The sequence below is a fragment of the Neopelma chrysocephalum genome, unplaced genomic scaffold (assembly GCF_003984885.1).
Source record: "Neopelma chrysocephalum unplaced genomic scaffold, ASM398488v2 Primary Assembly neopelma1_101, whole genome shotgun sequence".
NCBI lineage: Eukaryota > Metazoa > Chordata > Aves > Passeriformes > Pipridae > Neopelma > Neopelma chrysocephalum.
In genome coordinates this window covers 991,381-1,012,567 of record NW_020897764.1, presented here as the reverse complement: position 1 = coordinate 1,012,567, position 21,187 = coordinate 991,381, and the positions used below count along the sequence as shown (strand labels likewise).

At 42.5% G+C, this 21,187-nt stretch overlaps 1 protein-coding gene across 1 annotated transcript in view; it reads right to left on the bottom strand.

Annotated features, from left to right (window-relative positions):
- OBSCN (obscurin, cytoskeletal calmodulin and titin-interacting RhoGEF) overlaps positions 1-21,187 on the bottom strand; it is a 183,147-nt gene that overhangs the window by 34,730 nt on the left and 127,230 nt on the right. Inside the window, 10 exon segments of the mRNA XM_027695511.1 lie at positions 10,302-10,407; positions 11,536-11,665; positions 12,220-12,322; positions 13,117-13,284; positions 13,721-13,834; positions 15,158-15,335; positions 16,218-16,376; positions 17,544-17,708; positions 18,935-19,051; positions 19,768-19,927. Coding sequence (XP_027551312.1) covers positions 10,302-10,407; positions 11,536-11,665; positions 12,220-12,322; positions 13,117-13,284; positions 13,721-13,834; positions 15,158-15,335; positions 16,218-16,376; positions 17,544-17,708; positions 18,935-19,051; positions 19,768-19,927 — 1,400 coding nt within the window.

Sequence of the window (21,187 nt, the reverse complement as noted above, 5' to 3'; positions counted from 1 at the left end):
GTCCCGGGTGCTGATGTCGTCCGCCCGCAGCTCCTCGGGCTCGTCGACGATGACGACGGTGTCGTCCTCGTTGTCCTCTTGCATCACTTCAGCGAGCCCCTCGTCCACAGGCCAAGACACGTCCGGCTCATCCACCTCCTCCTTAACCTCTGGACTCTCCAGGGAGAACACAAGTTCGTGCTGCTCTCCAGCAGCTGCCTCAAAACTGAAGACCAAAGGCTCCCCGCCGCAGGCGAGCAGCGGGCAGGCAGCGTCTGACCCACAGCCAGCACTCGCTTCCTGCGGGAAGCTCTTTCCTTCGGTTCCACAATCCATGAACGAATCATTTCCTAGTTGCTCGGACCCACACGGGGAGTTTCTGTCTTCGTTGCTGACCTGAGGCCCTTCCTGCTCTGTTGTGTACACCAGGGGCTGGATGTCACCTTCAGAGAGCCCCTCACTGGGCAGAGATTTTGACTGTTCCACCAACTTATTGTTGGAGTTGTTCGTGTTTGGATCATCTTCTGGGGAACGCCTCGGCCTCGAGCTGGGAAAAGTGAACGTCAACACCCCTGACTCATCTTTTTCTTGTTTCACTGGGGAAGAGCCTCTTTTCCTTGCGGGTTTTGGCGATTTTTTCACCTTGAATTCAATTATTTCTTCCACTTCGACCCATTTGGGCTTTTTCTCCTCCACCGTGCTCTCTACGACCTCTCTCGCCGCTGCTCCTTGCCTGTCCTCTGGTTCTGTGACGTAAAGCCTGGGCACAGCAGACTTGGGTGCTGCCTCCTGGTCGTGCCTGTGGACGGGCTGCCTGATCTTGGAGACATAAACCGGCTCCGGAGTCGGCTCCGCCCTCGGGGAGCGGGAAGGAGAATGACCCGAGGGAGAACGTGCAGGAGAAACCCTTCCCCTTTGTCTTGGGCTCTTCACCACAGTGGTTATGGTTTCCTCTCTGATGACAGAAAGGGTTGGAACGGAGTTGGCGGGAAGACGAGACTTTTTTTTGGGAGCCACACTCCACCAGCACATGCCGTGGTCGCTCGGGGCACTGCAGTGGGGTTAGTTTTGGGAGCACTCCAGCCTTTGGTGAAGCAGGTCATGTTGGGAGGGGGACACACACAACTCACACACCCACATGCCCATCTCCACCTCCTTTCTGATCCAGGGAAAACCTTTTCCCCAGGTGAACCCCAGCCCCATTAACCCCTTGAGTGCATGAACACACAACGAGCAGGTCCAGCTGAGAATGTTCTTCCTGTGCTCGTGTTGGCCATCTACAGTTCTACTTTGGACCCACAGAGCAGTTTCACCCCAACATTTTAAATACTTTAACCTTTTCCTGAGTATCCTTGGCTAAAATCCTGGATTTATCCACCTCAATGGCTAAATGCCCTTTATTACAGTAGTAATACTTTTATGTTAAAATTTAATAGTATTACATTTTAATAAATTTAACATATCTCTATTTTGTTTACCAAAGCTCTTTTGAGGCCAGAGATCTGCATTTCCACACGCAGAGCAGTTGCATTAAAAGGGAATTAACCCTTAACATGTGCAGACAACCAGGAAAAGAAAGTTAGAACATTTCCTGCACGAGTCATCTGTGCCAAAATGAATTTATTTTTACCCTTCATAGAATTATTATTGCAGATACAGCATAATCCTACTAACTCCAATTGACACAGGAACGCCAACCAATATGGGATGCATGATTATGATTTCTCAGCATATTTCTGCTGGCCTTACTTTAGATTTTTTGACATATCCAAAGGAGATGGGACTTCAGGGATGGTGTAGAGGCCTCATCCCTGTAAAACATCCAAGGTCAGGTTGGACAGGGCTCTGAGTAACCTGATCTAGTTGAAAATGTCCCTGCTCAACGTAGGGGTTTGGACTAGATCAGCTTTAAACCTCTCTTCTACCCCAATATCTAAACCCAGACTCAAATGCTTTTAATTTATATGTTTAACGTGCAGTTTTTCCTGCAGGTTTTTCTGTGGGGTTTCTTACATGGCAAAACTTGCAGGTAAGGACAGCGTTTGCTTTGCAAGCACAAGGAAGATGATGCTCTACTGCTGGTTCTGTGGAAATCACAGGAAAAGCTCATTTTGCTTCTGTGTCGAGATTTTGTCCCTCCAAGGAATGGGATTAAAAAAATAGAATTAACTTGAAGGTAAAAGCAATGGCCTGAACTGAGTTTATGAATCCAGGCTGGTGTTGCCTTCTCCTATGGAGAACAGATTTCTTTCCACCATCAGCCTTTCCCTTTGAGGATGTGGTGAGGTTTGGATCAGCTACAGAGAGATTTATTTCCTTCCAGAACGTTCTCTCTTCCCCTGCTCATTTCCACTGCTTTACTCATTCCCCCAGGTTTTTTTCTAGACCTTGAAGGTCTGTGCAGAGCCTTCAGAATGGCCACGGGGCCTTTCTGAATCACACAAAACTGAATCATTTTAGAGAAAGATGGAAATGAATCCTGGTGTGCTTGCTCCACACTTTGCTCTACATTGCAAGGTTCAAAAGCTTTTTTTTGAGGGGTGTCTGGGATTTGCGTATACAGAACATTGTTCAATCCCATCTCTCAATTACCTCTTATTTTCTGCCAATAGTTTCAAAGTTCCTCAGCTCCCTGCACATTAAGGAGAGCTGGAATGTGCCCTTAGAGAGTTGTTCCCAAATTTTATCCCGTCAGTGTCCCAATTCCAGCTGAGTCCACTCTTACAAGTTCATGACCTCGAGAGGAGGAGAATTGTTCTGAGATCCTGCTCATAAATTTACCAACCTCTTTCGAGGCTGCAGCCTTTCATTTAGGAATCTCATCTTTCATTTAGGAATCCCCTGATCCCAAATGGACCAAGCACCTGGATCTTAAGAAATAGCTACCACAGAAAATAATAAAAATAAAAGATAAGCAGCTCTTCTGGCAACTTCAGTTGCCATTTTGCACATTCTGTTCACCAACCAAAGTAAAATAAGTCAACTTAAGCACCATGTCCAAGTCAAGGACTGATTTTAGCAATAGTACAACCTTGGAGGTAATCCATTTTCCCAAAATATCCATTCTATAGTTATTTACTGCCATCAGGACATGATTTGAATAGTTTTGAGGTGCTCTGAAGGCGTATCACACAAGGACAGTGTTGCCCTTCCTGCACATGAAGCAATTTTATAATGTATTTCTTTTTTATAATGTATTTTTTAATAATGTACTTCTTTTTATAATGTATTTCTTTTTTATAATGTATTTTTAATAATGTACTTCTTTTTATAATGCATTTCTTTTTTATAATGTATTTTTTTATAATATGTTTCTTTTTTATAGTGTATTTTTTTTTATAATATGCTTCTTTTTTATAATGTATTTCTTCATGATACTTAGAGAGAAGAAGATAAATTGGGATTTTAATGAGCTTCTGGTCTACATATGACTGAGAAAATACTTCTTTTTGCTGCAATTTATGTATATTATAGGTATCCAATACAAACCAGCCTCAAAATATCCAAAAAGACCATGTCATTATCAGGACAAAAATTCAAATTAGAAGTAGAAGTGGATAAAAATATTCATCTTCCTTCTGCTTCATCATAAAAGGCTTTCCTGAGAAATTTAAAATAGAAAGCCAGAAGAAACCACTGTGAGTTGTGAGATATTTGTTAAATTTATAGATATTTGCAGGTAGACTGTTCTCAAAGCTGGTTTGTTTTCAACACTGAATATTTTTCACGTGTAATATCCCCAAATACCAGCCCCAAGTTTTGTCTGAACCACTGCTGCTATTTTTTAAAAGGGATTTAAAGCATTTTTTTTTTCACAGGTGATCATTTTACATAGCTCAGAACTCCGTGGGATCCAGTGGGATGGGCATGAACACACTTGCATGGCCAATGAACACAAGCTTGTTATTGGATCATGCAGAGGCAGCAAAGCAAAACACAAATGTTACAGAAAAAAAAATAAAAAAAATAAAAAATCAGCACTTACATGATGATGGTTTTCTTGGGCACTTTAGTCTCTTGTTCAGTGACTACAAAGAAAACAGTATGAACAGCATGGGGTTAAAGAAAGGCAAAAGCTGAAATGATTAAATTATCTTTGCTCAGTTAATCAAAATAAACCGGAGTGAAAACCAACCAACTGTACCATCCCATCCATGCTTTCTGTGGTTATTTCCAGCATCATCCTTAGTGTTTCTCACCAAGAATGAGAATCCAGAATGTTCTCTGAGCAGTGAATGATTTAGCTTTGAAATTAAATATTTTGTGCAGAGAGAGATATGGCAAAAAAATCTGTTTATTCTGCCATTTTGGTTTGGCAGGTCAGAGCTAGAAAACAAGGTCCTTATTTAATATTTTTATCCTATAAATAAGGAAGTGATGGTGTCAGAAACCTGAAAATGCCTCGGCCTGGAAAATCCTGGAGAGCTGAAATTCTTTCAACTGTGATTTCACTTCCTAGAAAAAGAGTTTCCCCAAACACTGAATTGTTGCCAAGCTTTTGTGGACTTGATGTAAAACCCAAGCTGATAACAATGACAACTAAAATCATTATCATCAGTACAGAAAATCAGCATTAAAAAAACCCCAAATCCTAGGAAACCCAGGAGAGCCCTGTAATCCATCTACGTCTGCTCCTTTTTTGTCTCTTTTTTGCTCTAATTTGCAATTTTTCCTGACCCTTCTCCCATAACAAACTGGAAGCTGTTGATGCATATCGAGATCAAAAGTAATGATTGAAGGACTCTGCAAATATTTTTTAAAATTGACATTTTTATAAAGCAGAAAGATACCATTTGAAGAGCTAATTGAGATTTTCAGCAGCTTTCCCATCCTATCTGCTGGAATAAAATAAAGGCACTGTTTGAACCAGGCTGTTTTGAACACTCTCTGAACTGCTGAACCTGTTTGAGACCTAGAAAAAAACCACCACCAAGCCCCACTTCTTATTTAATAAACTAATAAAATTTCTAAAAAAACCCTATAACTTAATTCTCAAAGTAATTTGTCCAGCAATTCGTTTTCAATTTTCCACTTCATAATCAATAAGCTCTGGTAATTCTCAGTTGGTGCAATTTAAGTGAACTGCCACTTAAAAATATGTCTATAAAATCACACCCACTTCTTCCCCAGGGAATTTGGAGTGTCTGTATTATTTGCTAAACAACTGGTGATTAGTGCTGATGTTTTCAGTGGTGCCCCAAACCTGCCCTGACTGAAAATTAAAAACACATTTGCAATATTAGATGGAATACTTTAACCTAATTTTCCTTCCGCTTCACTTCCAAGGGCTCTTTCCTGCCTCAGGTGAAAACACAAATCCCATCATAATGAAAAAGAATTTCGTGCAAATATTGATAATAATGTCTGACCTAGAGCTCGTGTTTTCTTTGCAGAGCTTTGTCTCGTTTATGCCTGTAAAACTCTGGAATGATTTCCTCTAGAACGGAAGGAATTGCTGCGGAATTGGGTGGGTTTAAACAAAATCCGTTTGGGAATTTTGACTTTACGCTTTCTGGGTAAGCAAAGGGCAAAATTGTCTTCAAATATTTATCTCTGAACACAATTACAACAGGACCGTTTACCTATCCTTAATTCATTTTTTTTTTTGTATAATTCAAACCCTTTTTTAAAAGGTGGAATGATAATTATACAAGGATGGCAGACGAACTGAGTGCTCAAAAAATTCGCTGCACCCAGGTTTGAGATTTTCACTGAATTTTCAAATAATATTCTGCAATTTTTACACAACTTTTAGAAAATCTCATCAAATAATATCACGAAATTAACCCACAAGTGGCATCTGAGTAAAGACTCTTTAAGAGTGAAGAGTTCTGATGCAAATAAGTGTTAATTAATTTGATTATACACCTGAAAATAGGTGTTTCACACAGTTATTTTAACAGCAACTGTGTTGAGGTGAGAATTAAATAATACAAATTAAATAATTGAATAAATTTAATGAAATCTCAAAATGTCTGTGAGAAAAAGTCTCTTTAATGTTTATTAATGCCCGCTCCTGCAGGCCTCCCAAATTACACTGAGCACAATATTTTTATATGTAACAATGTCAAAGGGCTTCAATATTCAAAAGTTCAGCAGGCCTGGGATGAGAAAGCTGAAAATAAAGTCAATTTTTTATGTGTTATCCATGGTGTGAGGGAGGATTTGAGCAATCCTATGTGAAGGATAGAACCACATGAAAGTAGGATGAGAGAATTTGGGTTTCTCTTTTGGTTTTAGGTTGTTATTTTGTTGTTTTTTTGTTTTGGTTTTTTTTTTCCCCCCGAGAGGAAAATATTCCGCATTCCATTTTAGCACCGGATTTATCATTTCAACTTTTCGAGAGCGTTTTAGGAAAAAAAACAGCTTTGCAAAGCAGGAGCCCCTGATAAGCAGGTTAAAAGCTGGAAGCATTAGGATCAGCCAGTGCTTCGACAGGACCAGACTCCTCCTTGGTTAATATATTAAAACATTGACTTGCAAGTGATGAAACATTTAGGATAAGTGAATTCTGAATGGATGAAAGGTGCTTTATGGCCTTTATTACAACTTTTAGGTCTGTTTTCTCCACTCACAGGAGCATAAACCTATTTTTCCTGACGTGAACCACGGGAGCGCTGCTCCACTTTCACCCCTCTCTGCTACACTTTGGAGATTAATCAGCAGCAGGGGATGCACAAACCTGACATGAACTGCTAAAGCTAAACCTAAAATGAGCAATTCACACCATCACAGGACCATTAATGTTGGAAAAGACTCTTAGAATCATCGAGTCCAACTGCTCAGCCAGCACTGCCACCGCGTCCCCAAGTGCCACATCTACAGGTCTTCAAAATATTGGTGACTCAATTCACAGAGACAAGTTTCCTAAATTGTGTGAATGAAATTCAAGTGTTTTGAGCTCTCTCTCTCTCTCAAAAAAACCCCCCAAACCAACCCTAAACCAAGCGAACCAAAAGGCTCCACTCCTGCAGCGACTGACACGGTTGCAAAGGCAGATTGAATTTGCCCTGAGAACCACGTGGTCAGCCTGAAAATGTCACTAACCTGTGGTGACAACAGAGTAAAAATAATGATATAAATACCCTAATCATCACCCTAAACAGTGAACTTCCAAGTGGTCAGGGGAAAAAAAATCCTATGCCCTATTTCTTCAGTAAAAGGGTGACACCAGGAGATCTACTGTTCCTGTGTTTTAAAACAATCTTCCATGGGAGAGTCGTGGAATATTTAGCTTTTCCCTGAAAGGTGGGTATTACTAAATAAGGCAACTGAACATGCCCAAAGCTCTGCATGAGATCTAAGGCAAAACCGTGGAGAAATTCCTGTTCCCTGGCTGTAACTGCATTGGGAATTTTTATTTATGGCTTTGCTTATCTCCATTTATTCACCTGACTCCTCCCCTTGCTATTGGCTTGTTCTGCCCACTCACAGGAAAATGCAACACCTTTCAAAAACTGGGCTTTTCTTTAAAAATGAACATTAGGGAGCCAGAGATGAGGGAATCACAACAGTGACACGTTAAAAAGGGACGCCAGAGCACAACAGCCCAGATCTGCCATGTGTAGGTTAAAGCAACAAGGTGCAAAGCAGACAACAAGCTTGAAGTCAAAGAGAAGGATCTTCTTCTGTTACACTTTTTTTAAAGTGTTTAAAACACTTCCAATATCCACAGAAAGAGGAATTTTTTAAGCAACTCTCCATTGACTTCAGTGCAGCGACCAGATGTGGTTGAAGGCAGGTCTCAGCTCACAAGGGGACCCCTTAGTCCAGTGGTTTCCATCCTTGTTTTGGATTTGGTCCTTCCAAAGGACCTGCAAATTCCCACAGAGTGAATTTAAACGAGAATTTTGGTTGTGAGACCTGTGGTGTTGGGCTGTGGGTCGTCACCAGCTGCAGGTCAGGGCTCACAAACCACTGGACTAACGGTGTCCCGAACTGCGGCAGTGGGTTTGGCTCAGTACAGTACACAGTACACAAAGGCAGGAGGATAAAAACTAAAATATTTGCCTCTGAAGCCCCCTGGGGTGCCTCAGGAGACCCAGGCAATGGTCATTTCACAGAAACAAGGGTAAATCAGGTAAAACTCAGACCCACAGCGCAGGTGAGCGAGGGAGCAGACACGGTATCTCTGTCCTGTGGTGACAGCAGTAATGTCCTCTTGGTGAAGTTACAAGCAATCCCATTATTCCCAAATATAGGGTAAGGATGGAAAGAGAAAGCCTTCATGAGATCCATCCGTCCTCCAGTTCTTTGCCAGATGAACCTGATTATTCCACAGGCAGGTCAAGGCTGGTTATTGATTCTCAAGAAAGCAAGAAGTTCCCTCCTTGGTCAAATGCATCATGTCAAAATTCATCCCTGCTGGGATTCTGCTCACAACAATCCACTTGCTCCATGGATGAGCCTGTTTTCTCCACTGGCCTGAAGCAGCTCTCCCTCTGTTTCTCCCTGGAGGTGACTCAGGGATCTATTCCCTTCCCTATTACCAAATTCAAGCAACTGCACATCGCAGAGCAAACCTATTTCATAACATTTCTGAAGCTTCCAGGCAAACTCCAATTATATTTCTTCAATCAAGTGCAAAATTTGTTTTGTTTGTGACTGCAGGAATAACAGCAGATGAGTAATTTGGGGCTGAATACCCACGTTTGCAACCCCAAGAGCTGAAAATGCTCCTAACACTTTTTACAACCCCTGTTTTCCTTTATAACATCATCTGCCTGAAGGGAACTTCATCAAGATACACCACCCTAACAGTGCTTTGTTTATGTTCCTCTGCATCCTGCATACAACTTATTTTTCCCTCTTTAGGGCACAGCAAAGACAAAACATTCGAGTACTTGAAGGTTTATTCTGCTGAAAAACACAGTGTTTCTACACTAACACCATTCTCCCTGTAATGCTTTCTGATGGGACTCTGGGAAAGGAATAAAGGGAAAACAAACTTAAAATGAAGTCAAGCAAGTCCATAGATGAGGATACTAATCTTAATATAGCTTATTGTGAGTGAATCCTCTTAATGCAATAACAAAACATTAATGTCTCCAAGGGGCTGGCCCATAGGTCCATCCAGATCAGGACTCTGCCTCAGACAGGGCCAACAGCAGAGTACTATAAAAAATGATGAAGAAAATAGGAGTAGAGGACCACTTTCCCCGAATATTTTTCCAGATTCTCCAGCATTTTCTGCCCGGCAGCTTCTTGAATCAAAACATCCCTAATGGATATCGATAATATCAATTATCTCCTGTCAAACACGCACTTGAATTCCTGTTATCATCACAAGACAATGTGGAATCACTGAAGATGAGGAAAGAACATTCTATAGCTGCTGGCAAACCTCTGGCTTTTGTTGACCGTGTCTCCACCAACCACATCTGGGAGAGGTCTCTGGAACCAAGGTTTGCTGGCATGGAAAGGCCTGTGCCTGTCCTAGTCCTCTCTTTTACCCTCCAAATCAGTATTTATTACCTACTAAAGGTGGTCCCTCGGCTGTATTATCCCCTGAGCTATTCAAGAAAGGCAGCACTGGCTGGTCCATGCTCAGCCAGCCAAGGACACTTCCAAGATGTACAAAGAACCAATTTCCTATGCCAGGAAAAGTCCCTTACACAGATGTACCCACAGACTGAAAGTGGGTTGTGATGGGTCTGTAGCAATCCTGTCTAACACTGTGTGTGGAAATCCCTTGGATGAGAAGGTAACTTTGGGCAAAAATACCTAAAGGTGTCAAGAAAGAGATGTGTTGTTGGATGGGTGTGAAATCAATTGCTATGACCCTTCAATCCAGGGTAAACTTCTAGAAAGAAAAAAGAATAGACTCTATGACTATCCCACAACAGTCTCAAATCATGGATGAACCAATATTGCTCAGGATTTACTGCTGTCAGTTCTGCTTTCTCAGTCATTCCTGATGTTCTTCAGTGGCATTTCATAAACAATCACAATATGCCTCCAGCTTTACTTACTGGCCCCTGTAACTCACGTTCTGCCAGGCTGACACACATTTTCAAGTATTCCAACAGAACATAGGACATTTTCCTTGCACTAGAGGTGTGACATACCCTTCATTTGCTTCTCCTTTCTCATATAATGCCTTGACGAGCATTATATGAAGTTGATTTGCCAGGTTTGGAAATCAACAGATGGTGATGGGTCCAGAGCTGAGCTGCACTCTGCCCATGCACATCTGGGTAGACATAACAGATACAGGAACACCAACAACCAACATGGATAAGATGGCAAATATGTTCGACCCTCAGCGAGGTGGTTTTGGAGGAATTCAGGGACCTACTTACGGAGCTGGGCAAGGGCCGTACCTTCAATGGTGATGGCTTGGTCTCCTCTCCTCTCCTGGGTCAGGGCTGCAGCACTGTGGTGGTAAAGCTCTGCTCCACTTTTTGCAGACCCTAATCTGTTCATCAGCTGAAGAGAATCGGGCAGTGCCCAGTGAAACACGGGGGGTTTTGATGATAACAAAAGCTTCCTACGCTACGTTAAACAACTCGATGCATTTAAACGACGACGGGAGTGGGTGAAGGTGTGACCCCAATTCTGAGCTGGGGTTTGAAGGGACACTTTGCTGCTCAGTGGAGTTCTTGTTTGATATTTTACCACAAATGACCCCACACAGACAAATCACAGCAAACTGACATCAGCAAACTTGGTTTTTTACTTAGTTATTTGCAGTTTGCAGCCTGTGGCTCAGTCCTGGCTTAGCTCTGTCTCTACCAACAGGCACAGATTCTGCTCTGTGCCCCTGGGTGGCAAATAAAGGGGGTTTTGTTCGTTCATCATCCATTAATCTACGGGGTTCTACTCATCCAGGGGGATACTGGACCTTGGGGTCTTAGTTAATAGCAAATGCAAAGTATTCTGGTTTTGTTAAAATTCTAATAGAAGTCTTTAAATTATAGCAAACATCCTAAACACTTCCATGAGCTGAACCATTTACCAAGGGGCAACTGACCCATTAATTTCCTAAACCAAGATCAATTATTTTTATTGCCCAGCCCTCAGAGCTTATTACTATTTTATTACAATAAATGCATAGGCTATGACCAATTTTCAGAAAATATTTTGCATTTATTTTAATTTATTAGATACTTCCATGTATACTTGCTAAACAAACAGGAATTTCAGTGGTTTATCCTTCTAATTAGATTTAATTTCTTTCTTTTAGCTTTGGATGATTTCTTAGCAGCAGCATGGATGTGCCATAATTTAAAGACAGTCCGGAAACAAAATGTCACATCAGAGTGTCCCTAAACTTTGTAAGAGGTAACTCTAGAGACCTGGATCTAAATTTGAGCTGCAGAACAAGCTCAGCTGATTATTACTTGAACCAGCAAACTCCCAGATCGGGATATTCTGAAACTTTTGGATGTTCACAATCCAGATCAGTTCAGCCTGATGTTCTATATAATTTTTTTATATCCCAGGTGGCAGCAGTTACTCTGCCTCTGACCTCATGCCATGGGTCTGCTCCAGTAAAATGAATTCTTCTACCTATATCATTGCACATGACAGGTATTTAAATCTCTCTGAACTCACCTCACATTCGTAGTGTCCCATATCTTCATTGGAAGGGTTCTTGACCACCAGGACCACGATGCCACTCCGTGGTTCACTGAAAGCCTGGTATTTATTTGTGTCCTTTATCAGCACCCCATCTTTGTACCATCTGCGTGTGGAAAACACGGGGTATAAGCCAGGAAAAATGCAACCAGTGTCAAGAGATGCCCATCTCACTGTTCCAGCTATCAACCAACTCAATAGTTAATTTTAAACATGTGTGACCCACTCACCTGCAACCAGCTTGGAAGGTTGGTTGCGGGTGAGTGGGTCACACGTGGATAATAAACTGCACAAGATTCTTCCCAAGGAATCTCATCAGCCAATGCAGGAAAAGGGCTTTAAATGACGCAAAGATTTGCTGGGCTTTTTGTCTGAACACTGGTTGGTGATAAAATCAGTTCAGGTGTAAGGCAGGGAGGATAAAGGAATGATAAAATGTCAGATCTGATACAGCCAGGGATTATCTGTAGGTGTTGTTTTCAGATCCTAGCTACAATAAATGGCTGAGAATCTCAGGAACGTTGGGATTGGGAAGACCCAGGATTGGGATGGGTTAAAGGTGGAAGACACAGAGAAGAAAGGGTCATAACCTCAAAAGACTTTTCTGGCTATGCCAAGTGGGAAACCAGGATTTGTTCCAGTGTGACTTGTGGGACTGACCTGATTTGAGGCCTTGGTGCTCCTTCCACAGTACAGGTGAACTGGGCATCTTCACCCTCCACAAAATAAGCGTTTCTGACCTTGTTCACAAACCTTGGTGGCACTGCAAAGCAAAGGTAAATTAAATAAGGATGTGTCCCTGACCAGGTAATTCTCATGGTGTCTGCACACAGGACACTAAAGACCACATCTTTTGCCCTAAGAACAGTTGACTGCACTTGTACATAAAATAACTTTTTTAAAACATTATCCAGAAGGTGTTATACAGACCTTCATCATAGAAACACGGAATCATTTACATTGGAAAAGCCCTCTAAGATCATGGAGTCCAACCATTCCCCAGCACTGCCAAGGCCACCACTCAACCATGTCCCCAGGTGCCACACCCACACGTTTTTTGAGCACCTCCAGGGATGGGGACTCCACCAGTCTGTTCTAGTGCTTGACAGCACTTTTGGTGAAGGAATTTTTCCTGAGATCCAAACTAAACCTCCCCTGGTGCAACTTGAGGCCGTTTCCTCTCATCCTGTCCCTTGTTCCCTGGGAGCAGAGCCCGACCACCCCCAGCTCCCCCCTCCTGTCAGGGAGTTGCAGAGCCAGAAGGTCCCCCCTGAGCCTCCTTTTCTCCAGGCTGAGCCCCCCCAGCTCCCTCAGCTGCTCCTGCTGCTCCAGCATCTTCCCAGCTCCCTTCCCTTCCCTGCACATGCTCCAGCCCCTTAATGTCCTTCCTGAAGTGAGGAGCCCAGAACTGACCCAGGATTTGAGGTGTGGCCTCAGCAGTGCCCAGCACGGGGGACAATCCCTGCCCTGGTCCTTCTGGCCACACTATTGCTGACACAAGTTTAAAGTACCTCATAGCAGACCCCTTTAAAATAATGCATCCATGCAGGAGTTTACCTTGAACAAGGATCTTTCCCAAGGTACTGGCATTTCCAGCAGGACTGGAAGCAAAGCACATGTATTGTCCTGTGTCAACACCTGTCAGGTTGTCCAAGATCAACGTGCAGGAACCGTCGGGGTCTTCTATTATAATGTGATGGGGATCCACCTCCACTGGCTTTCCATCTGAAAGGCAAAGGCAAGTGATTTTTTTAATATATCTTAGTATCCATTATGTTTCTCCTTGGGATTTATGCAGCTTTTCCACTGGACAGGACTGAGAGCTGTATTTGCTTTATTGCAGCTGATGTTGGTAGCCGGGGAATGAGCTCCTCATCTTTTTGTCCAGCTCCCTACAAAATATCCTCTGGGCAAAGCACTGTTGAGGGACCTCACATGTCACCAATCCTCACTGAACAGTGACATTTTTCCAGAGTATGTGCTGTGCACCCACAGCTCTGGTTTGCCAGCCAAAGCAACACCTCCAAAGTGACCATAAACACGGTCACTAGACTTGGGTATCTCGAGAGCATCAGCTCTTTCATCACCCACCAACCAATCATCAAACAACACAGACAGAGGGCAAACTTGGAGGAGGCATTTCAGGGCTTCCTCCTCGTACCTTTGTACCAGCTGATGGATGGTTTGGGAGCTCCCACCACTTTGCAGGCCAGCTTGACTGTCTCTCCCAGCTCGGCCGTGCAATCTGCCAGTTCTTCCTCGAAGTCTGGAGGTACTGAAACATCAGGATAAGTGGTGTTAGTCTGGAGGAGGGCAGCCCTGCCCAAGAGTGGCTGCTGCTATGGAAGGTAAGAATAGATTTGCAAATCTGCGAGGTTCAGAATGGAAAGCTGAAAGGAAATTTTAGCAGCTCAATATTTTCCAGGTGAAGTGCTGTCCTTGCTTATTTGAGACTAAATTCAGTCCATCAAATGTCTGTTGTTGGCCATAAAGATAGGCCATATTAAAAAAAAAAAGGGATTTGTTGCTGACCATGATTTTTAATGAGCACATCCATTATTCAGACACCAGACAGATGTCACCAATAACATAATTCCCCAAATAAAATGTTCCCTGGATATCCAAACTAGTATTCTGTTGGTCTCCATACAATAAAATCTATGCTTTCTAGAATCAGAGAATCCTAGAGTGGTTTGGGTTGGAAGGGATCTGAAAGATGATCTAGTTCCAACATGCTGCCATGGGCAGGGACCTTCCACTAGACCAGGCTCCTCTAAGCCCTATCCAATCTGGCCTTGAACACTTCCAGGCATCCACATCTTCTCTGGGCAACTTGTTCCTTTGTTAAGGGACTTTTATTTTAACCCATTGTTACCATATGAAACGATGCAAAATTATTCTGATAGTCTTCCTCATTACAACACCTCACTAAAGGCACAAAAATTAAATGCCCAGGCTTGTTTTCAGAACATATAAATTTAATACAATCCTCTTCTGGCATTTTAAGATGCCAAATATCCTTACACTGTAGTGGACATCATTTGTAGCTTATGCCTGGAAAATAAAGATTTAATATCCCTGCTCGCAAATGTTGTGGATAGAAAATTAGTGGAATCTCTAATGACACTGAGGGTGATGCAGCCTGAATGACCAGAGAAAATTCCAAAGCAAACCCCAGTGCACAGATAACAGCAGTGCAAGCCAGAAGTCAAATAGAGGGTCTGATACCCAAAAAAAATCACAGGGGGATTTAAATTGGTGAGTGCAGGACTCTGGATCAGAGTCCAACCCCAACTCTCTCCACCTTTTCTTATGGAATAGGTGTTTCAACCCTCTGATCTCCTTTGTGGCCTCCTCTGGACTTGCTGCAGCAGCTCCTGATGTTGGGGGTCCCAGGGGTGGGTACAGCACTGCAGGTGGAGTCTCACAAGAGCAGAGCAGAGGGGCAGAACCACCTCCCTCAATTCTGCCCGCGCGGTGTTTGGATCACCACAAACGGGTCCTCTCCCCCCATATGCTCATCTCCCTCCTCAACCAAGGAGACCATCCAAGAAAAATAAAAATAGGGAGGGGTTGGGCTATCTTGGGCCACGCTTACTCCAGATGGGCTCGCTGATCCGCTGCTGTATCCCACAGATCTCCTTCACCCAGGAGTTCTTGATGTTCACGGTCCGCGCCTGGAGCAGGTACTTGCGCACCAGGTCCTCCCGCTCGTGCCAGATCTCGAACGCCCGGTCGTCCCCTTCCACCAGGTCGTTCACATCTATGTTGTTCAGCTGTGTGGCAGAAGGACAAGGAACTCAGCACGTATCCCACATTCTCAGGAATTCCCAGCAGCAAAAGGAATTCTCAACAGCTTTCAAAGGAATTTTTTGGATTGCGCAAGCAACGAGACGCGGCTTTGGTGAACAGCAATCAGAGGCACTTTGAGAGCTATTTTCCCCAGTATACTTGACTCTCTGGTTCCCAAACTGACATTTTACCGGGAATAATAATCCCATTTCAGGAAAATAATGTAATATCAGCCCATGAATATCATTTAAGACGAAGATCGGGACTTTCAGAATGTCCCGACTGAGTTGGTCAAGAACCCCATGGGTTTTTTTGGTTGGTGTTTTTGACTGGAGCTGAGCATCTCTTGCCTTGTGAAAACTCTTTCCTCAATTTCTTTTAGTCTTAACCCTGAATGTCTGAAGATGAGTTGGTCAAATCCTCTGAATTTTTTTCATTCTTAAGCAGGAATTTGTGTCTGGAAAGGGTGTAACCAGCAGAGAGAACCCCATGGAATGTAGCATGTGACCATAACATTTCTTCCAATTCACTCCCAATATTAGAGACTGCCAAAATCAAAGATTTACAAATGCTAGTAAATACTATAAACAGCAAAATTCACCTCAATATAATGTATTTACGGTGATAATGAGGCAAGAGGGATGAATTAATACTTGTAATTTCATTGCTGCATCCAGGTTCTGATTATTTCTGACATGTTTCTGTCAATTCTGACAATGATATTTTGGGATAAATGTAGATTCTACCTGTGCTTCAAAGAGTTTTTGAAACATAGGAATACTTGAAAAGGATTAGAGAAATGTCCAAGCTGGATACAAATGTGAAGTGACAGAGAAATGCTCCAGGGGAGGATAAAGTGATCAGACCTTCATGATGTTCTTGAAGATGTAACTGTAGGTGTCTGTCTTTGTGTCTCGCTTTGGTTTGCAGATCACAAGGTAATTTTTGAAGAGGAAAACGTGTCTTTTGTGTCCTTTCCATGCCATTCTAGCTCCTGGAGCTCCTTCCCACACAATGAAGTGGCCCTGATAAGAAAAAGAAGGAAGAGCACGTCGTGATGCATCTGGAGTAATTAATAAATAATAGCAATATTATAATATAATAATAGTAATATAGTAAAAATAAGTAATAAAAAATGATGATTCGCCATAATTTTTCAGTGAGCAGATAAATGTTTCCTGTTACATCATCACGTGGTGCGTCTCTGGTTTAATTACAGCACAGCAGATGGTTTTTAATCCTAAAGGTGACCTGTCAGACTGACAGAACCACCGGGGGCACACACAGGGGTTGTCATCACATTGTCCTTTCAAAGGTGTGGTTTGTTGCCAGAAAAATACAGAGCACTTGTCAGGTAGGAGAACTCTTGGAAATACTAATGGAAAATTGCATTTTGTGTGTTCTGCAGACAATTTATGTGATGATTTGGTTGCTTTTACCAGAGCAGGACATTAATTTCACGTACCTTCAGACACAGCTCAGTTAGTGACAGGGGTTGCCCCTTGGCACCACTAGGAAAAAGTAAACACTCTTGAGGGTGTGATTGGACTCTTTTTTTTTTTGAATGTCTAAATGTGGATAGATGAATCCCCATCGCTGTAATTCAGCCTTACAATTCCACTCAGGAATACACCATGATTCCCATGGAAAACATGGGATACAAACAGACACAATAAATGACTTGCCCAGAATGGCAAGTAAGTCTATAAAGAAATGGGAATTTGAGTAAGGGTGTTGAAAGTCCCAGGCTGGTGTCCTAATAGCTGGGTGATCTTTCCTCTGTGATCCTAAATCCCACACCTGGTTCACGGGAGAGACCTGGAGGAGAATCAGGTCTTTAGATGACAATAATTTCAGGAGTTGGCCCATGTAGCTTGGGAATAATAAGAGAGGAGGAGGAGGAGGAAGAAAAATGCCTTAAAATCATGTGGGATCCCAGAACAAATCTCTTCCTGTTTGATGAGTGGATCAGAAAGACAAATAATATTATATGTGAGCTGATCCATCAGTGTCTCTGCTCTGCTGCTCCAAACCTTGGTCCTGCCAGGGCTGCTCCGAAGCAACAAAAAATGGGAGGAGCAAAAACTCTCTTTCAGGCAGGGTGTCTAAAGGGGCTTCTTGTTGGAATTAAGGCTACTCAGGACCCAGGGGAGGCACAGATGGCACCAACACCACTGAGAAATCCCAGTTACCTGCCGGATGGGTTCACCAAGGCTCTCCAGGGTCCCTGGATAATTCTCAATCAGTGAGACATGGAGGTTGTTCTCTGCCCTCCGGGTCAGGGCAGACACCACAGCATAAGCCTGTTCCAGCAAGGTGCAGTTTTGGCTGTTTCTTGCTTTGTTTCGGATTAATTCCTGTGGATGAATGAAGGGCAATCAGAGAAAAAAACCCCACACTTCCTCCAGAGCCAAAGAGTTTCTCAATATCTCTTCCAATTCTTTCACCTGAGTAACTTTTATCCCGTTTTTTTTCACCATGTGCTGCTTAGATAATGAAGTATTTTCTTTCCTGCAGCCTTAATGACTAGCCAGTTTGGCTTTTCCTTATATCCATTAATATTAAAACAAAGTTGAAACAAATACCAGAAAGTGATTGAAACCCAAAAACTCCAAAGCAAAATGTACCCATTGCATTTCTCTTCTGCTTACCCTCACACCACCACAGAACAAGCAATTCAAGTGACAGAGCTGAACTGAGACTCAACATGAGATTAATAAAAAGAGAAATATGGCAGAAATATGAAATGTCAGTTTTCCTGCTCTTCTCAAATTTGTTCCTGTTCCTCTCTTTCAGCAATGAAGGCAGGGAAAGTGCTTTCACTCCTCCAAGAGACCCTTAAAAATTTTGATGCTTGCGTCCAAGAATGTGTTCAAAATTAGAAAGCTCTTCCGACTGTTCAAATTGCTCATTTATATAACACTAGAACACAGAAATATTGTGGCATGACTGTCTTCTTCCTGGACACCCTGATGCCATTTCCCATGAAAATGCTGTTTAAAATGCTGCTCTGAAACGTTTGCTCATGGCCTGGGCTAGAACCTGAGACAGCAGGACAGATGAAAGCTTGAAAGATTAAATATTTCAGGGTGGTAGCACGGGGCAAGGCTTTTCAGAAAATAAAAAACTCCATCTTACTACAGGGTCAACATAAAACACAAGTTTAAAAAGTGGTAAATCAATATCTTACACTTTGGAAAACACTTATTTTTATGACGTAAGTGTTGCTTAGTTTGAAGCAAATTGACACTTGTCATGGATATATACATACCTGTATTCATATATATATATATAAACACATATTTTTTACACATATGTATTCATTTATTTAAAGATCATTCAGATAAAGCTCACAGAACTTTTAGGGGTTGGAGATTGTGAATCTCTACCTGGATTTATATTTACAGAACTATTTAGAGAAAATCACCACTGGTGGTGGTTACTCTCTTATTTAGACAATCAGCTTTCAGTTGTAGTTGCACCAGAAGGAAGCCAAGAAATAGGAAATAAAAATAAAATCATTTTCTCCACAAGCTGCACAGAGCAGAACATAAACCTGTCAGATACAACAAAACCTCCTTACCTTAATTATTGTCTGATACTGCTGGATCCTGTTTATGGGTTTTTCCAGGTAGTGCTGCAGTGGTGGGATAAGTGGTTGTGAAGGATCTTCATTAGTTTCAAATTCATCTGTGTATCTCTGGAAAAAATGCACAGAGAAATGAGGAAAGGTTGTCATAGAGGACAAGGTAAATAACGACTCCTTGGAAAATGCTCATGGGAATGTGGGGTGAGTGTGAACACGGGCATTTGTTTTCTAGTGAGCATCAGGCTGGAGTAACTGCTGAGCAGGTACTAAAAAAAGTACCTACTATTTTTACCCTAAAAGTAGGAGGCCAGGAGAGGGTAAAAGTGCAGGATCTGGGTTTGGGTGTTGGATGGGCAGAGGAGCCATCCTTGCTACTCAAGGGATCCACAACCACCCACGTGCTCGTGGATCTGGAGCTCTGTGTGTGTGTTTTCACCAGTGAACTTCAATCCTGAGCAGCTGGGGCAGAGAAACAGGGTTTGCCTATTATATATTTATTATCTATACTATGATTTCTATGAGTTCACTTGGCCTTGTAATGTGGTGGCCCTTAAAACCCCCCTTACAGTCACATCAGCACAGCCACATTCGAGTTTGTATGATCTTTATAATATTAATAAATGCATAAGCATACATAAGTATGTTCCTATATTGATTATACCTACAAAGAAGAGCAAGACAGTGAACTAAAAATCATTACATTTAGCAAAGACTACAAAAGATATTAACAATCCTCTTGAGGATCACATTTGTGATTAATAACTACATTTCTCCACGCAGTGGGTTATAGGATGCACTTTCCATGGGTGCTTTGGTTGCTGCCTTACCTTGTAGAAGTCCTGGATAGCTTTGCTGACAACAACAGACTCAGCCTGCACCCTTCCCACCAGGTACTGGATGTACCTGTTAAACTCTGCCTCGTGCTTGATGAAGCACATGGCCACGTCATCATCGGTGTCACAGCCCTGCAGGCTTCGGAGGAAGACGCTGTGGAGGCAGAGGAAAGAGGACAGCTGAGGAGAAGGTGATGGAATGAGGCTGGAAAACAGCCCCAGCAGCCAGGCTGTTAAATCAGGAAGTGTCAGGCTAAGACAGGTCAGAGGAAATGACTGGGGGGGATGAGGGATGTTGTCACATCGGCATCAAACATCTCAGTGCCCCCTCACCCAGCAGGATGCTGAACCTGTCAGCTTGGATGGGGGTGTGGGGAGTTTTTACAAGGGCATGGAGTGACAGGACATGGGGGAATGGTTTTAAACTGACAGAGGGCAGGGGTAGATTGGATATTAGGAAGAAATTCTTCCCTGTGAGGCTGGGGAGGGACTGGAATGGATTTCCCAGAGAAACTATGGCTGACCCATCCCTGGAAGTGTCCAAGGCCAGGTTGGATGGGGCTTGGAGCAACCTGGGCTAGTGGAAGATGTCCCTGTCCATGGCAGGGGGTTGGAACTGGATGAGTTTTAAGGTCCCTTCCAACCCAAACCATTCTATGATTCTATGAAATGCCCTGCAAGGAAGGTAGGGAGAACTTTTAAGGTCTAAGCTCAAGCTGGGAAGTCAAACCCTCCCCAGATCCTTATGCTTGAGTATAAGGATCTTTGAGCCACCCACAGGAGTGAAAATAGAGATCCCCACTCTGTTTCACGAGGGATGTTGTGGCAGGTTCACATGTACAAAGCTGAAGGGGGAAAGAGAAGGGAAATCTATTTTCATGGCCCAGATCTGCAGTAAATCCTTGGAGAAGGCAGAATCATTGTGCCATGTGGGCAGCCTGCCACAGCTGGATGTGTTTGGATTGCATGGATGTTCAGTTTTAGATGAACTAATGTCTCTGTGAAGACACCACTGAAGTCCCTGTAAGACCCTGCTGCCTTTTTTATAAAAATTCATTATTTTTAAGTTAAATTCACTTAAAAGGGCAAGAAATAAGCAGGACATATGAAGCCTTGAAGCTCTGAAGGGTATTATGGAAGTCCCAACCCTGTGCTCTGATTTAAGTCGTGCCATCATTTATCATCCTGAAAGGACCATCCATTCCCTTGCACCTCAGTATTGCCAGTGCTTCACATTAATACTATTATTATTATAATATATAAAAAATATAATATTTATGTAATAATGTATCAATATAATAGAAAATAAATAATAATGATTGTTATGATGATAATAACAATAATAATAATTACTGTTGTTGTTGTTGTTATTATTATTATTATTATAGTGTGGCTCTGACACCTTCTATGTGAT